This window comes from Natator depressus, chromosome 5, assembly GCF_965152275.1.
Source record: "Natator depressus isolate rNatDep1 chromosome 5, rNatDep2.hap1, whole genome shotgun sequence".
Taxonomy (NCBI): Eukaryota; Metazoa; Chordata; order Testudines; family Cheloniidae; genus Natator; species Natator depressus.
In genome coordinates, this window is record NC_134238.1 from 13,342,126 (window position 1) to 13,360,445 (window position 18,320).

At 40.9% G+C, this 18,320-nt stretch overlaps 1 protein-coding gene across 4 annotated transcripts in view; it reads right to left on the bottom strand.

The window, feature by feature from the left end:
* Positions 1–18,320, bottom strand: part of PIAS2 (protein inhibitor of activated STAT 2) — a 48,416-nt gene that overhangs the window by 16,279 nt on the left and 13,817 nt on the right. For all 4 annotated transcript variants that reach the window (XM_074952322.1, XM_074952319.1, XM_074952321.1 and 1 more), the window contains 4 exons: positions 5,045–5,129; positions 3,545–3,595; positions 3,330–3,420; positions 2,055–2,189 (listed from right to left, as the gene is read on the bottom strand). In XM_074952322.1, the coding sequence (XP_074808423.1) occupies positions 2,055–2,189; positions 3,330–3,420; positions 3,545–3,595; positions 5,045–5,129 (362 nt within the window). The remainder of the gene's footprint in view (positions 1–2,054; positions 2,190–3,329; positions 3,421–3,544; positions 3,596–5,044; positions 5,130–18,320) is intronic.

An 18,320-nucleotide genomic window follows, 5' to 3' on the forward strand; every position in this document is an offset into this window, starting at 1 on the left:
GAGCTACTAACCCAAGATCAAGTCAGAGTTGTCATGTCTTCATTGCTACTTTAACTTGCATTAGCTAATATAGGTTAACAAACCCACCGTAAGCACACTTTTTTGATAGCGTAGCTCAAAGTCAGTCTGTTCTTTTTGCTTATTTGTCTTCTCCTTGACAACTTTACACGAGTCTATAACTTTGTATGGCTGACTCCCTCTTTTTCCACTTGCAGTGTTTTGTTTTTTAAAAAAGCCTCATCTTTCAGCAGTTCCTAGTCTCATTTTACTTTACACAATTTATGTTGCTTACTTATTGCACTCCACTTTCATCACAGGCAGTGAAAATAAACTGATCAGTTTATCTCTCTGGTTTCCATGCACGGGTAGAATGCTTTAATACCTGAACTGCACACACAGTGAAGATGAGTGTTTCAATTCTAACAAACAGTTTTCATTTCAATTTTTAAAAAGGATCATGAAAACAGTTCTATTAATATATGTCTCTTTTGAAAAAAAAATCTTAAAACCTAAATTACTTGACAGTAGCCTTTGCATTTTCACAAGAAAGTGAGATTTTCTAGAGCTTCTTTGGGGGGGTGGTGGTGGTGTGTGTGTGCGCGCGCGCGCCTCCCTGCCATTTGGAGTTCAAAATACTCTTTTCCACTAGGAACAATTAAAGCTTATATAAATTAAAAGGTATACCACAGCTCCCTTAGAAAAATGGAGACTATGGAAAGGAGAGAATTACTTTGAGTCTCTTCCTCTCCACCCACCCTGAAGTCACTCAGCCCTTGAGGGACCAGGCTCCATTTGCAACAGAGGATGATATGCTACTCATTATAACCACAGATAATTATGCACATGCTCAGTTTTATCATGAGCAGTGCCACTGAACTTAGTGTGTAAGAAAAACTAGAGACTTAGCTATTTTCAAGTAATTTCTTTTATTTACTAATTGTGAAATTAAAATTGGTTTCATGAAAACATTACTGAAAAATGAACAGGAGTACTTGTGGCACCTTAGAGACTAACCAATTTATTTGAGCATAAGCTATTATCAACAGGAGGGTGGGGGGGGGAGGGGGGAGGAGAGAGAAGAAAACCTGGATTTGCTGGAAATGGCCCAACTTGATTATCATACACATTGTAAGGAGAGTGATCACTTTAGATAAGCTATTACCAGCAAGAGAGTGGGGTGGGGGGAGAGAAAACCTTTTGTAGTGGTAAACACCCATTTTTTCATGGTTTGCGTGTATAAAAAGATCTTCTGTACTTTCCACAGTATGCATCCAATGAAGTGAGCTATAGCTCATGAAAGCTTATGCTCAAATAAATTGGTTAGTCTTTAAGGTGCCACAAGTACTCCTTTTCTTTTTGCGAATACAGACTAACACGGCTGTTACTCTGAAACCTGAAAAATGAACAGCATTTGGGTAGAAAATAGGAAACTCAAACGCATGTCTGTATGAGGGTGGCTGGAGACAGGGCATGTCTGGTCATTTTCAAAATGTCTGCTACTGTGCCCACTGATTTCTCTTACGGATCTGAATGGCCAACTGCCTCATAGAAGACTCATGCTACAGAGCATTTTGTTTGTCACAAACTATATCAAGTTAGGAAATGGCAAGTTCCTCTCATTACTAGTCATTTTTATTATTCATCTCACTACAAACAGTGAAGAATAAAAAAAACTGTTCTCTGAAGGAATTCTAAATCCTTTTACATTATTGTTTTACTTTAATAAGTTTCAGGTGAAATGCTGGCACTGCTGAACTCATTGGAGTTTTGCCATTGACTTCAATGGCACCAGGTTTTCTCCTATAGTCATTAATCATGCACACGCTCTATGGAACTTTTCTGCAAGCCCTACATTCCTGTAAACTATTTAACTTTTTATTAAAGCTTCTAAGATAAATGTTTTCTTCCTAGCAAGCTATTGGATGGGAAGAGAGTGGAAATCTTTATAGTGAAGGAGTACAGGCAACATATGTTAGCACATCTCTGGTCAGCAACAATCAGGAAGGAGTAATACTGAGTGAGGTTACTCTCATACTTCAAAGAACATAGTTTACCTTTCCAATTTCAGATGCCCAAGAAATGGAGATCTGATTTGGCACTGCTGATGATAATCTAACTAGAGATGTAATATTCAATGGGCGGCCGGGTCGTTTCTGCTCAATTCCATTTTTTGGTGGTGGAGCATATCCCTGCAATAAGGAAGAAAAGAAGTGTGTCTCTAAAATTTTAGGTACTCCTCCGACTGTACTCTGAAATCTACCAAAGAGACACCATTACAAGGTTTTTGGAAAACAGAAGTTTTTATTCAAAGTTAAAAATATTGTTTTCTGGAGTTATTTTTTGGCACTCATTTTGTATTTTGCCATCACAAATCAGTTACTTACCTACCCTTCTCTCCCACCCCAATAAGCCTCTTTTAATCACTAGCAAAGAGATCTTTACTTCAGTCTAGTGATTGGGTATGCATCAAGTTACATGCTCTGTCCCGAAATTGTTATCAATATAGAAAAGTTCTGTACAGCTTTACAGAGCTGTACAAAGATTATCTGTAAATGGGTAATGTTCTCCTCCATTTTCATCTACCCTCAAGCTTCAGAGTTCTAGTGCATACAAGTCACGACCTTGCCCAAAAGTTAACTGTTATGAAAACACCTGCCCGTAGAAATGAGTCTCACATTAGCCTTCTTTGTACTAGGGAGATTTTGCAAAAAAAGTTTCCCACAGTTGCTAACATTGTTTGGCGCCACCACTTTTTGTCAACGTTTGTATTTGTCTATTGGCCTAGTATTTGTCTGTCCTTCATCCTCACCATGAATATTGCTATATACCAACAGCTATAAATGGCTCAAATTTTGGAGTGAGATAGCTTCTACAAAATTTCCTCACAACTCCAGGAATTCAAGCCATCTATTGAGCACAAAAAAAAAGAAAGCGCACTCAGATTAAAAACAGACTACGTACAACCAAAGCAAACCTGATAAGATTTTGCAGATGCTAAGTAGAGAGGCTTCCCTCACAGCCACAGTCAGAATTTTTAAGAAGAATCTTTATGCTGCAATTTATCTTTGTCACAAATGGACCAAAAATTAATTAATATTTACATAGTACTTTTAACATATAAAATGATAAATATTAGCACTGGTATCTTAGTGATCATCAGTGCCTAAAAATGCCCGATGTATAGATCATTAACTGTACAGGCAAATTAGGCATAAATTTGTGAGCATATTTTTGAAAAAAGTCAGGCCCTTTTTCTCCCTCACTTTAGCCTTTAAGCATACTAATCTATCAGCAAAAGCTACATATTGAATAGAATTTCAAAAACTTACCGGCAATGGAAATAACTTCCCATTTACTTTAATGCACAAACTATTGGGATAGTTATCTTCTTGAGGGCAGCTAGTCTCTGCTAAGCATAACCTATTTCCAAAAGAGAAATTTCATTTTTAAGTGACGTTACACTCAAAACTATTTACATGTGTTAAAATATATTTGAATTAAAATAATCAAGTACAAACTTAATGTAAGAAAAACCTTAAATCACCTTAGCTGAACTTGGACTGTGTAGTCCCTCCTGCCCCCTGGCAAGAAGTCCCTGTTGAGGGAAAAAGAAAAAAAAGAAAATCCATTGAGAGAAAGAGAGGGGGAGGGGTTGGAGGGGAAACAAAATCTCACACCCCAATTTATCACATTTTTAAAAAGGACAGACCTGCTCCAACATCTCTAGTTACTTTCAAGACTCTTAAGTTTCTCATTACTACACTACCCATGTAGTACAAGAAGAAAGCACTTGTAACCAAAACAATCTATTTGTATTAATTAAAAGGATAAACTAGGTCTGTGCAAGGTCTTGGGACTCCAAGGCGGTTGTGAAGAGAGAGGGGAGAAAAAAAATCTGATGCCACCTGAGGCGGGAAAACCAGCCCAAAGGAGGTCCTCCCTACTGCACTCCACTGACAAACAAGGATAGAGGGTAGAAGCAGCCTCCCACCCCAGCAACTAGTGATGTAAATATCGTTTTAAAAGATAACAGATTTAATAGTTTAAACAGAGATTCGGGCCTCATGTGCAGGACTCTCTCCATTTCAGGCAGGACCTTTGTTCCGAGGATGGCGTATCTCCCCTCCCTGCCTTGCCCCAGACAGATGGGAAGGGCAGCTGAGCTCATACCAGGGGTGACAACAGGCCTAGCCAGGAGAGCCTAGGGTAGCTGAGGGGGCCCAGGACCTCCCTCACATCCTCAGTACCCAGGAAAAGGGATAGGGGCCACAGGTACCTAGTTTGTCCCGATGCGGCCTCCGCACACACTCCATGCCACCCCAGCAGCAGCTTTCCTTACCAGTGTGCAGACTGCCTCTGCAGCCGAACCCCTTCCAGTGGCACAGGGAGAAGCCAGGGGACGATTTTACCCCCCCGACAGGGCCCGCAGCCCCTGCCCACCTCCCTGGCCAAACACGCACACCCTGCCTGGCTGGCCGTGCCCACCCCCCCCATCCCTGCGAAGCCCCTGGGACAAAAACCCTGCTGGGCTAGAGCGTTAATATCAACCCAGCCCCTTTAAGACAGGGGTGGGCTCCCAGTGACCCTCGTGACCCACCCTTTCCTGGTTGCCATAATCACCTCTTGCCAGAACCTGGTCGAGACCCGCGCGCATAGGGTTAATGGTTAGGGAGGGTTAACGGTTAGACTAATACTTACCGGTTAACCAGTTAATATTTTACATCCCCACCAGCAACCAGGAAACACGGGAAGAAAACCACTCTTGCAGCAGCCATGAAGGCTATTTGATTTCAAATAATCAGGTCCCATCTTCTTATCTAACTCCCTGATGATGTAGGATTGTCCCCCAACATAACCATTATGTGTTTGTACAAACACTAGTTTAGGTGTTCTGAATAATAGGCTCCCACCCACCACTTTACTTGAAAGATTGTTCCACAGGCGAAGAGATGTGAAGGAAGATTTTTCTGAAACTCCCCTGCAACTTTGCAAAAGCAGTGATTTAACACATGCTCACAAATGAATGCCAGGCACTCCCTCTTACCTGGAAATGCAGATTTCTCTGACTTGCTGAGGTGTTAAAGCAAAGATAAAAAACTTCTCTTGGAACCTCTGAATACTGCTCTGTACTGAGAGAAGACATGCAAAGCAGCTTTAAAACAGAATGGTCCACTAATAAAAGTCCAAATGATTGCAAGGGTGGTGAGTTAATAGAAGAGTCCACAACTCTGCTTTCTTGAACAAAACAAAGGTCACATAATAATGGAGTTGCTGCTGATTGCATGCAATTGTCAATGAGGAATGGATATGAATCATTCAATTATAGTCAGCTTAATATTAAAATTACATTTAATACTAAAATGATATTTATGCCCTCTTCAGAAGCTTGGAAAACTAGGTTTATTTTATTCCTAGATTTTACAAGGGACTATACAGGATTGAAGTGTCCCAGAATTTTCGCTGGGTGTCAGGCGAATGTGCAAAGCAAACAGCAACCCTGCATTTCCTCCCACATAGCCTCATAAAAATATAAGTAGAGTTTGAGATATTACAGTAAGTAGTTATCAGACAAGCATGTGCACAAGCTGTTATTGGCCAGGTGAAGAACGATTCACTGGAAAACTGCTTTAATCCCAGGAGTGGTGAAGAAAGTTACACCTTTGGAAACTACCAGACCTCAATGCTAAAGAAAACCATCTATACGAAGACCTGGTCTACACTATAAAGTTTTGTCAGCAAAAGACAGCTTTTGCCAAAAACACGGGAGGTGTGCACACACTACTTAGCTATTTTGGTGGCAAAACTCAGCTGTTTTGCAGCCAAAATAAAACCACCTCAATGAGAGGCATAAAGCTTTTTGTGGCAAAGTGACAAGGCATCAGTGTAGACACTGCTGTTTGTTTTGTCGACATAACTGGCTTCCACCAGTATCCCACAATGCCTGCCGTGACCTCTCTGCTCACTGTTTTGAACTCTGCTGCCCTGCGCCCCTTCCCTTTCAAAGCTCCAGGAAGTATCTGACAGCTGAGTGTGCAGCTCCCTTTGGGGAACAAAGAGCAAATCATTAATGTGGAATGCTCCTGTTCTGCCCTGCACTAGGAACACAAGGGGGCGGGGGAGAACAGGACAACTGCTGTGCTGCTTTGACATTCCTCAGCAGGGAGAGCTCACAGAGCTGCTCAGGATGCCGCTTCCAGCAGCTAAAGAGGCTGTGGGAGAATTCGGAGGGAATCACCGAAAACCCCAGGCAGGCAGGCAGAGCAGAAGAGACTGGGGGAAGAGACTGCTTAGCTGAGCTGGGGTCTGACAGGATAGGTCAGTCAGCCTGATGTCTCCCCTGCCCCACACACACCACTCTTCTCTACCTCCCCCCAACATTTCAATGGAAAAGCAGCTGACAATCTACTAGGATACCTGGAACATGGGATTGAGAAATCTGTGTCATGTGACATTGTACCTGCCCAATCATAGAATATCAGGGTTGGAAGGGACCTCAGGAGGTCATCTAGTCCAACCCCCTGCTCAAAGCAGGACCAATCCCCAATTTTTGCCCCAGATCCCTCAATGGCCCCCTCAAGGATTTAACTCACAATCCTGGGTTTAGCAGGCCAAAGCTCAAACCACTGAGCTATCCCTCCCCCCAAGGCATTGAAAACCCTTCCCAAAGCACCCTGCGGCTAGTTGCACAGTGGGATAGCTACCCACAATGCACTGCTCTCTGTTGATGCAAGAGTGTGGATGCACTCTGGTGACACAAGGAGCTAGTGTGGACATGCCACAGAGCTTTAATTAAAGAGGCATAAGTTTTGCCAACAAAACTTTGTAGTGTAGACAAGGCCTAAATGTGCCTGGGGATCCCCCTTAGGAATATTTAAGGAGGCAGGGAGGAAATCAGACTAATGGCAGAATCCTCTTACTGACTCCTACTTGGCCATTTGTGGTGGTAATTATTTTAACATGAGAACAGGGTGCAAAATGTGTTACCTTATGGATTTCTTTTCTGGGACCAATCTCACCCATAATACTGAAGCAGTTCAGACTTGTTTACAAGTCTGGGGGCTCTCCATTTGTCCTCCCTGTCAGTGAGAAAAGGCCCATGAAATTTTCATCTCTTAAAAGTAGAAAAGAGTGGGTGTGGGTTTAGAGATTTTGCCGCTATGGCTCCAAAGATTGCCTATAAAAACTAGGATTGCAACAGGCAACTTGGAAGCCCTGAACTGCCATGTCGATTGTACCAGTGGAGGCAGAGAATTTGGGGGCAAGGTCATAAGGGGCATGGCCAAGTCTCTGAGCCGCATAACAGCCTGGGCTGCCAGTATCTAAAGAGGGCAGTAGTCCAGAAATCTCAGATTGTGGGAAGGGTCAGGATCCAGAAAATATTACAAGTTTTTCTTACTATGCAGAAAGGGAGTTAAGGGTGGGTCCATAGGCTGTTTGTTTTGTTTTGGGTTTTTTTTTTGGGGGGGGGGGGGGGGGGGCTGAGCTGGTAAAAGTCTCATGATCATTTGGAAAGGCAGGAGTATTACATTAGCCTACATGTGGTTTGGTTTTTTAAGATTAAAAAAACCCAAAACACTACACTATATTGCTAGTATGCAAATATATGAACTATTCATCCCTTCAAAAAAAGTCATATGGAAATAACTATACTCCTTAGCTGCTCAACCATAAGAGTCTATTTGCCCTCCAAATCCTTAATTCTCAAATACACACAGCAAGTTGTTTGTTTTCAGTCTCAAGAGCCTTCCTGGGTCTACTAAATGGGATTATGCATAATCCAAGTCTGTTTTATTTTAAAACCAGTTCTCTTTCACACACAAAATCAGTAGGTAATTATCTTTATATATTTCATGTAAAAAACTCATATGGAACTAATTACACCAAGTAAAGCTCTGTTTAGTGCTTGGCTGCAGCCAATCTCTAAATATTAATTTGTAGAGCTTGATGTGTACTTCATTCAAACTGACAGTAAAAATGGCGTTTTAAGGGTTCACTCTCTCTCAATAAAACACTAGCTCAAGTATGCCTCGTTTACAAGTTTTTTTTTTAAAATTTATTTTATTTAAAGTGTTTTTCCTGTCAGTCCTGCAGACAGCCTGGGATCTGAACATCAAGCAAAAATTCTTGACTTCTGCGTCATCACTGGTAATAATTCATCAGGCAAAATTCCTGGACTCACTGACAATTGTGTAGGACTAACAGAAGTAAAACACTTCTATTAAATCAGAATATGCACAGAGAACACATCTGTTAAGTAAAAAGTGGTGATGTTCCTCCCAACTGCCCAAAATCACTTGTACAGCCTTACTCTAACATGCTAACAATGCTATCCTTGCGAGCAGCTTTTCCTTTTTTATTAGCCACAAGACCCTTGATTTCTTCTACTATGGAATATGGGGATATACAGGTTAAGTGGCAGAACTTTGTTGGATGTTTAGAAAGAGCTCTTTCTAAACCTTCTGTCTAGCCAAACGGGTCAGTTTTGGTTTTCGAACTACAAGAGGTCGGTGAGGTGATAGCATTGGCTGTCACTTTTGGTTGACAGTGAGTTTTCAGAGGAAAACCACTATTGTCTTTCATCAGAAAGCAGAGGTCCAGTTTGCGTTCAGTGTTCTATCTGCCAAAGCAAGAAGTCCCTGATTTTGAACCTAAACAAAGATGGTAGACATCTGCAAAATGAGGTCCACCAGCTGCATCATGTCTGCTATAGCCCTATTCTGAGTGGTGGCTATTTAAGTTACCAAGGTACACAGCCAAATGGGGAAAAAATGAAAATGCAGGCTTCAGCCATTCAAGATTTGGAGGTTTGCACGCATTCATTACGGTCAGTTGTCCAATAGAAATTCCCATGGTCTTGGGATCCTTCAGGACTGAGACATCTTTAAGACCATGCCCAGGCCGCACTGAACATCATTCACAGCAGCAATGAGTTCGTAACCATTAATACTGCATCTTGCAGTTTGCTTGTAGTCTGCAGCATGAGTTTCTTGGTAGATCATCATCGTTATTCACCTTGAGAACTCTTAAAAGATAGTCATACTTAGCAGGTGACAAGCCTAAAAAGCTGTCATGAAGTGAGTCATTGCCCTCTTCAAACATGGGAAGCCAACAAATGATACTGCCAACAACTGCTCAATATCACTCCTCTTCACAATTTGCAAGTTAATGGAGAGGGTCTTACTGGCCCATCTCACCCTATCTTTGAGGATGCTTATGGCTTTGAAAGGCTGAAAAATATTGCAGTTGAAAACATTTTTTAAAAAGTGAATTCATAAGCATGATACCCAGCAAGGAGAAGGGTTTAATTGCTTCAGGAATGCAAACATGTAGCACAATTGTGCTTTTATATTGTGGCCAGATTCTCAAGGTGGGAATACTTGTCCATTTCCTCTTCCTGGATTTAGCATTAATTTTTGTCAAGTCTCCCCTTATTGCCGGCAGTTCCCACTGTAGTAATCATTTAAGGAAATTCTGCGGTTTGGTTCTATACTATGTCTAATTTAACATTATCTTTCAAGACTATCAGTTGCTTTTACAAACACACACCTCCAACAGATAGAAAAACTCCTGGTTCGTGTCCTGGTTTAGTTAGTTTATATGGTAAAGAAACCTTCTAAAAATCGTGTATGAAATCTGCACTTGGTTACAAAAGAATATCCCTAAATCAAAATTAAGTATTTCATCATGACTGAAACAAAAGCAGCTCCACAAGCCACCCAAAAGTGGAGATCACTAGAGGCACAGTACTTTTAAAATTTAATGCCCTACAGAAATACTAACAAAATGAAGTTTCAATACCACTAGAAGATACACAGGTACTTAACTAGCATTGCTCAAAACGTACAGCTGGGATACCATAACTCATTGCAGTTGCAAAATATGGTTTCACTTTCATGGTTTTCAAGGGTATACAGATGCAAAAAAAAAAAAAAAGTGAAATTTCACTCTAATATTGGAGTCATTTTTTAAAGAGTACATACTGAGTTCTGTGAGGAAAATGCTATCCCCGCCAACAAGCCATGCACATGTACATCAAAATTTGACCCCAGATCTCTTTGGGAAGGTTTCCTATGCTGACGCTACTAACTGACATTACTATTATAAAAGCAAAAGTGGTCCTTGTTAGAGCCCATTAGGAAATGGATACGTAAGAAGAGAAAATATAATGCCACTATATAAACCCATAGTATGCCCACCCCTTGCATAGTGCATGTAGTTCTGGCCATCCCATCGCAAGAGAGACATACTAGAATTTAAAATGGTACAGAGAAGGGCAATAAAAATTATTAGGGGTATGGAACAGCGTCCATTCGAGGAGAGATTAAAAAGACTGGGACAGTTCAGTTTAGGAAAGAGACAACTGAGGGAGGGGTGGCAGAAGAGGTCTTGATAAAGGTCTGAAAAAATCATGAATGGATTAGAGAAAGTAAATAAGAAAGTGTTATTTACCACTTCACATAACACAAGAACCAGGGGTCACCCAATGAAATAAATAGGCAGCAGGTTTTAAACAAACATAAGGAAGTACTTCGTACAATGCATAGTCAACCTATCGACCTCGTTGCCAGGGGATGTTGTGAAGGTCAAAAGAATAACTAGGTTATTCTATGGAGGGTAGGTCCATCAACGACTATTAACCAAAATGGTAAGGGATGCAACCCCATGCTCCAATGTCCCTAAGCCTCTGACTGCCAGAAGCTCGGACTGGATGACTGGGGATGGATCACCCAATAATTGCCTCTCTTCATTCCCTCAATATCTGGTAGTAGACAGGATACTGGGCTAGACCAACCATTGGTCTGATCCAGTACGGCCATTCTTATGTTCTTTTGTCCTTATTAATCATTTGTGTCCTTATACTGGCACCCAACACCATAGTATATAAGCATCCAATATATACAAAGGCTAGGACATCTGTCTTCAATCTACATGGGGACTTTCATTTGAGCCATGGCGAGAGTACCTACTGCCTATAGCCATATTTTCCTGAAGAGTACTTCAGACCAATTTCAACTTTTGGTTCATGTTATACAACAGTGAAAAAACTGAAGTTATCCTGTACCCTGCCATTTAAGAATAGTAATATGTATAGATGGTTTATAAACAATCCACAAAACTTTAAGCAAACTTTATATTAATAAATGTCTTAAAAGAAAATCTGACACAACCACCAGATCTCGACTGCAACTTCCCTGCCATATGTTGATCTCTTTGTTCTTGGTTCAGTGCCTGTAATACTCAATTATCAAGTCATTTTCAAGACCCAGTTTCCTTTTTAATCATAGCCATTGTAGAGAAACAGTTCACATTTACGTAGATTCAAAAAAACTTAGCATTTTCACTGCCTCACGTTTCTCTGTCAGCAAACTCACTTACAGCAGTGCACCCTGGAAGATATGGACACTGCCAGAGCTGGCTGAAATATTGGAAAACAAAAATTTCATGCAGGTTTGCTACCTTCTGTGACGTTGCACCCCATAATGCTTACGGAAATATGCTTATGAATGTAAATATGACATAACTGGAATATGTTTTATGCTACATATGCCATGTAACATATCTCTGCAAAGGTTATGATCTACTGAATATATTCATCCTGTTTGTATGCATGTATCATTTTTGCATTTGAAGTTACGAATATTGGCTGTGTACTTGTTTGATTTTAAGCAGCCTTAGTAAGGCATTTGGTCAGCTTCTTTAGAAAAAAGAAAAGGAGTACTTGTGGCACCTTAGAGACGAACCAATTTATTTGAGCATAAGCATTCGTGAGCTACAGCTCACTTCATCGGATGCATACTGTGGAAACTGCAGAAGACATTATATACACAGAGACCATGAAACAATACCCCCTCCCACCCCACTCTCCTGCTGGTAATAGCTTATCCAAAGTGACCACTCTCTTTACAATGTGTATGATAATCAAGGTGGGCCACTTCCAGCATAAATCCAAGTTTAACCAGAACGTCTGGGGGGGGGGGGGGGGGGGGGAGGAAAAAACAAGGGGAAATAGGCTACCTTGCATAATGACTTAGCCACTCCCAGTCTCTTAAGCCTAAATTAATAGTATCCAATTTGCAAATGAATTCCAATTCAGCAGTTTCTCGCTGGAGTCTGGATTTGAAGTTTTTTTGTTGTAAGATAGCGACCTTCATGTCTGTAATTGCGTGACCAGAGAGACTGAAGTGTTCTCCGACTGGTTTATGAATGTTATAATTCTTGACATCTGATTTGTGTCAAGAATTATAACATTCTTGACACTGGGAGACAGGCCAGTCCTTGCCTACAGACAGCCCCCCAACCTGAAGCAAATACTCACCAGCAACCACATACCACACAACAGAACCACTAATCCAGGAACCTATCCTTGCAACAAAGCCCGTTGCCAACCGTGCCCACATATCTATTCAGGGGACACCATCACAGGGCCTAATAACATCAGCCACACTATCAGAGGCTCGTTCACCTGCACATCCACCAATGTGATATATGCCATCATGTGCCAGCAATGCCCCTCTGCCATGTACATTGGTCAAACTGGACAGTCTCTACGTAAAAGAATAAATGGACACAAATCAGATGTCAAGTGAGAAAACCTGGATTTGTGCTGGAAATGGCCCACCCTGATTATCATACACATTGTAAAGAGAGTGGTCACTTTAGATAAGCTATTGCCAGCAGGAGAGTGGGGTGGGAGGAGGTACTGTTTCATGGTCTCTGTGTATATAATGTCTTCTGCAGTTTCCACAGCATGCATCCGATGAAATGAGCTGTAGCTCACGAAAGCTTATGCTCAAATAAATTGGTTAGTCTCTAAGGTGCCACAAGTACTCCTTTTCTTTTTGCGAATACAGACTAACACGGCTGTTAACTTGCAAATTCCTTTCTAAAGAAGGTTTCAGAGTAAGTGCCCAGTCAAGAAACACTTAAATGGACAATGGATCTTGGAAGACTCCAATCCACATAAGAAGTCTACCTGAGCATGTTCAAGGTAGCATGTAAACAATGGCTGCCACTTGTAAGAAACTGAGTCATGCATGGACATGTGACTTGCCCATGTGACTCCAAAACTCCATCTTGTAGCTGGGATTCTACACAGGGGGAGGGAGGGGTGTCCACCCACAAGAGGAACTCTATTTAAGCCCCTGGAAACCCCTCCATTTTGTCTTCAGCTGTCTCAAGAGATATCCTTTCGGGGTGGAGAGGCTACCTGAAAGAAACTGGAACAAAGGACAGTAACCACAGGGGTGAGAGTGATTGCTGGACCCAGACTAGAAGGAGGCTAATCTATAAAAGAAGCTTACTGGAACATCTCTGAGGGTGAGATTTCATCTGTAATCACTGTCTTACTGTATTAGGTTTAGACTTGTGTGTTTTTATTTTATTTTGTTTGGTAAATTACTTTGTTCTGTCTGTTATTACTTGGGACCACTTAAATCCTACTTTTTGTAGTTAATAAAATCACTTTACACTTATTAATTAACCAAGAGTATGTACTAATACCGGGGGGGTGGGGGGAACAGCTGTGCATCTCTCTCTATCAGTGTTATACAGGGTAAACTCCTAAATTGTTCGCCCTCTATAAGTTTTATACAGGGTAAAAACGAATTTATTTGGGGTTTGGACCCCACTGGGAGCTGGGCATCTGAGTGTTAGAGGCAGGAACACTTCTTATGTGGTTTCCAGTTTAGCCTGCAGCTTTTGTGGGACGTTGTTCAGACCTGGGTCTGGGTTTGTAGCAGGCAAGCGTATCTGGCTCAAACCAGGCAGGGTTCTGAAGTCCCAAGCTGGCAGGGGAAACAGGCTTAGAGGTAGTCTAAGCACATCAGTTGGCAGTTCCCAAGGGGTCTTCTGTGATCCAACCCGTCACACCTTCCTCCTCAAAAAACAAACCAACCCAGAAAAATTACATATACTACCATACAAACCAACCCCAAGACCTGGAACATCCAAAAAGTTTCCAAAACCAGATCTAGCCACTGGCTAAAATCAAGACAGGTGCACTACTCTCTTCCAGGCTGTACCAATGTACAGAGAAAGTGCTTTAGACTACCTGGTTAGTAGTAACCCAATAAAGCATGCTATAGTGATATATAAATAGCTCGATTACACTTCATCCGATGAAGTGAGCTGTAGCTCACAAAAGCTTATGCTCAAATAAAATGGTTAGTCTCTAAGGTGCCACAAGTACTCCTTTTCTTTTTGCGAATACAGACTAACACGGCTGTTACTCTGAAACCTATCCCTGTGTAAAGTAATTCTGTACCCATATAGAAGTATTTTTCCGAAGTTTGCCAGTTGAACACAATCATGCTGAAAATCTAACTGGTAGTTATTCACACTACTGGACAAGCCATTATTTACCATCAACAAATTTATTAAATCATTAAGACACGTTCACAGCTCTGAAAAATTAACAGTTATTATTAGGGCTGTAAAACGATTAAAAAAATTAACTGCGATTAATCGTGTCATTAATCGTGGTTAAACAATAAGAGAATACCATTTATTTAAATATTTTTGGATGTTTTCTACATTTTCAAATATATTGATTTCAATTACAACAAACTACAAAGTGTACAAGCACTCACTTTATATTTATTTTTGATTACAAATATTTGCACTGTAAAAAACAAAAGAAATAGTATTTTTCAATTCACCTAACACAAGTACCATAGTGTAATCTCTTTATCAATGAAAGCTGAACTTACAAATATAGAATTATGTACAAAAAAACCCCTGCATTCAAAAATAAAACAATGTAAAATTTTAGAGCCTACAAGTCCACTCAGTCCTACTTCTTGTTTATATCGGTTTACATATGCGGGAGATAATGCTGCCCACTTCTTGTTTATGTCACCTGAAAGGGAGAACAGGCGTTCGCATGGCATTGTTGTAGCCAGTGTCACAAGATATTTACATGCCAGAAGCAGTAAAGATTCATATGTCACTTCATGCTTCAACCACCATTCCAGAGTACGTGTCAATGTTGACGACGGGTTCTGCTCAATAACGATCCAAAGCAGTGCATGTTCATTTTCATCATCAGAGTCAGATTCCACTAGCAGAAGGTTGATTTTCTGTTTTGGGGGTTCAGGTTTTAGAGATTCCGCATCGGAGCGTTGGTCTTTTAAAGGTTTCAGAGTAACAGCCATGTTAGTCTGTATTCGCAAAAAGAAAAGGAGTACTTGTGGCACCTTAGAGACTAACCAATTTATCTGAGCAAAAGCTTTCGTGAGCTACAGCTCACTTCATCGGCTAAGAAGTGTCAAATAGGCCTAAACAGAGTGACTTACCTTGGACACCAGGTGGGTCAAGGAACTATCAGCTCTCTACAGGCCAAAGTGGATGCTATCCAAAAGTGGCCTGTCCCAAAGTCAAAGAAACAGGTTCAATCCTTCTTAGGCTTGGCCAGTTATTACAGACGATTTGTACCGCAATACAGCCAAATCGCCGCCCCACTGACAGACCTAACCAAAAAGAAACAGCCAAATGCCGTTCAGTGGACCGAAAAGTGTCAGAAGGCCTTTAACCAGCTTAAAGCGACACTCATGTCTGACCCTGTACTAAGGGCCCCAGACTTTGACAAACCGTTCCTAGTAACCACAGATGCATCCGAGCGTGGTGTGGGAGCAGTTTTAAAGGAAAGGACCTGATCAAGAATTCCACGCTGTAGTGTTTCTCAGCAAAAAACTGTCTGAGAGGGAAAGCAACTGGTCAGTCAGTGAAAAAGAATGTTATGCCATTGTTTACGCTCTGGAAAACCTATGCCCATACGTTTGGGGACGGCGTTTCCACCTGCAAACCGACCATGCTGCACTACAGTGGCTTCGTACCACCATGGGAAATAACAAAAAACTTATTCGGGGGAGTTTAGCTTGCCAAGATTTTGATTTCGACATCCAACACATCTCAGGAGCTTCTAACAAAGTGGCTGATGCACTCTCCCGTGAAAGTTTCCCAGGATCAACTGGTTAAAATCGTCCTTGAGATGTGGAAAATATTGTTAGTCTTCATGTACTTGGTAGTATATTTAGAGGTGCATGTGTCTTATTAACTCTGTTTTTCCTAGAGCTCCAGGAAGAAATCCCAGCCAGCATTTCACCCTAGCTGAGATTTGGGGGGCATGTCATAAATATAAAGGGAAGGGTAAACTCCTTTAAAAATCCCTCCTGGCCAGAGGAAAAATCCTCTCACCTGTAAAGGGTTAAGAAGCTAAAGGTAACCTCACTAGCACCTGACCAAAATGACCAATGAGGAGACAAGATACTTTCAAAAGCTGGGAGGAGGGAGAGAAACAAAGGGTATGTGTCTGTCTATATGCTGCTTTTGCTGGAGATAGACCAGGAATGGAGTCTTAGAACTTTTAGTAAGTAATCTAGCTAGGTATGTGTTAGATTATGATTTCTTTAAATGGCTGAGAAAAGAATTGTGCTGACTAGAATGACTATTTCTGTCTGTGTGTCTTTTTTGTAACTTAAGGTTTTGCCTAGAGGGATTCTCTATGTTTTGAATCTAATTACCCTGTAAGGTATCTACCGTCCTGATTTTACAGGGGTGATTTCTTTACTTCTATTAAAAAAGTCTTCTTGTGAGAAAACTGAATGCTTTTTCATTGTTCTCAGATCCAAGGGTTTGGGTCTGTGGTCACCTATGCAAATTGGTGAGGATTTTTACCAAACCTTCCCCAGGAAGTGGGGTGCAAGGGTTGGGAGGATTTTGGGGGGAAAGACATGTCCAAACTACGTTTCCCAGTAAACCCAGTTAGAGTTTCATGGTGGCAGTGGAGATCCAGGGACAAAGGATAAAATTAATTTGTACCTTGGGGAAGTTTTAACCTAAGCTGGTGAAAGTAAGCTTAGGAGGTTTTCATGCAGGTCCCCACATCTGTACCCTAGAGTTCAGAGTGGGGGAGGAACCTCATGCTCCACACCTCATCCCTCAGATTTTGGAAGGCACTTCAGATTTTTAAACCTTGGGTCAAGTGCTGTCACTATCTTTAAAAATCTCACATTGGTACCTTCGTTTTAAGAACATTTTCACTGCAAATCTGACAAAACGCAAAGAACAACATTTGCTGGGTCATCATCCAAGACTGTTATAACATGAAGTATATGGTAGAATGCAGGTAAAAAAGGAGCAGGAGACATGCAATTCTCCCAGCAAGGAGTTCAATCACCAATTTAATGCATTTTTTTTTTTAAATAAGCATCATCAGCATAGAAGCATGTCCTCTGGAATGGTGGCCGAAGCATGAAGGAGCATATGAACGTTTAGCATATATGGCAGGTAAATACCTTGCAATGCAGGCTACAAAAGTGCCATGTGAACGCCTGTTCTCACAATCAGGTGACAATGTAAAGAAGAAGCGGGCAGCATTATCGCCTGTAAATGTAAACAAACTTGTTTGTCTTAACAATTGGCTGAACAAGAAGTAGGACTGAGCGGACTTGTAGGCTCTAAAGTTTTACATTGTTTTGTTTGAATGCAGTTCTGTAACAAACAAAAATCTACATTTGTAAACTGCACATTCACCATAGAGATTGCACTACAGTACTTGTATGAGCTGAACTGAAAAATACTATTTTATCATTTTTACAGTGTAAATATTTGTAATCAAATATGATAATATAAAGTAAGCACTATACACTTAGTTTTCTGTGTTGTAATTGAAATCAATATATTTGAAAATGTAGAAAAACATTCACAAATATTTAATAAATTTCAATTGGTATTGTTTAACAGTGTGATTAAAACTGCAATTAATCGCAATTAATTTTTTGAGTTAATTGCGTGAGTTAACTGTGATTAATCAACAGTCCTAGTTATTATATTACTTGCTCACCACCAGTGTGCTTGGTACTGTACAAAAACAGAAAATACAATCCTTGGATTGTAAACTCCACAAGGCAAAAGATTAAGTTCAATTGAGGGAAGAGTATAGGGATCACTTATAAGATATTGTGTGAAGAAATGGGTTTTTAAGGAAAGAGGGAGCTACTAACAAATGATAACGTCTATCGCAGTCATGGGGGCAGGTACAGAAGAGTGAAGGGAAAAAACAAAGGAATTAGGAAAAGAAAAATCCCCACAATTAGCAGGGAGCGTGAGGGAAAATGAGAGCAAAGATGGAGGTAGGGACCATCTTAGGCACAGTCTCGGAGGCATGAATATTAAATATGATGCAACAAACAAGTTAAAAAAAGCAGAAACCAACATTCATAAAGATACAATATGTTTTCGAGGAGCTGAATTTAGACCCAGATTTTGAAGGTATTTAAGCGTTGGTGCACTCAGCACTGCAATGCCTACATCATTTAGGA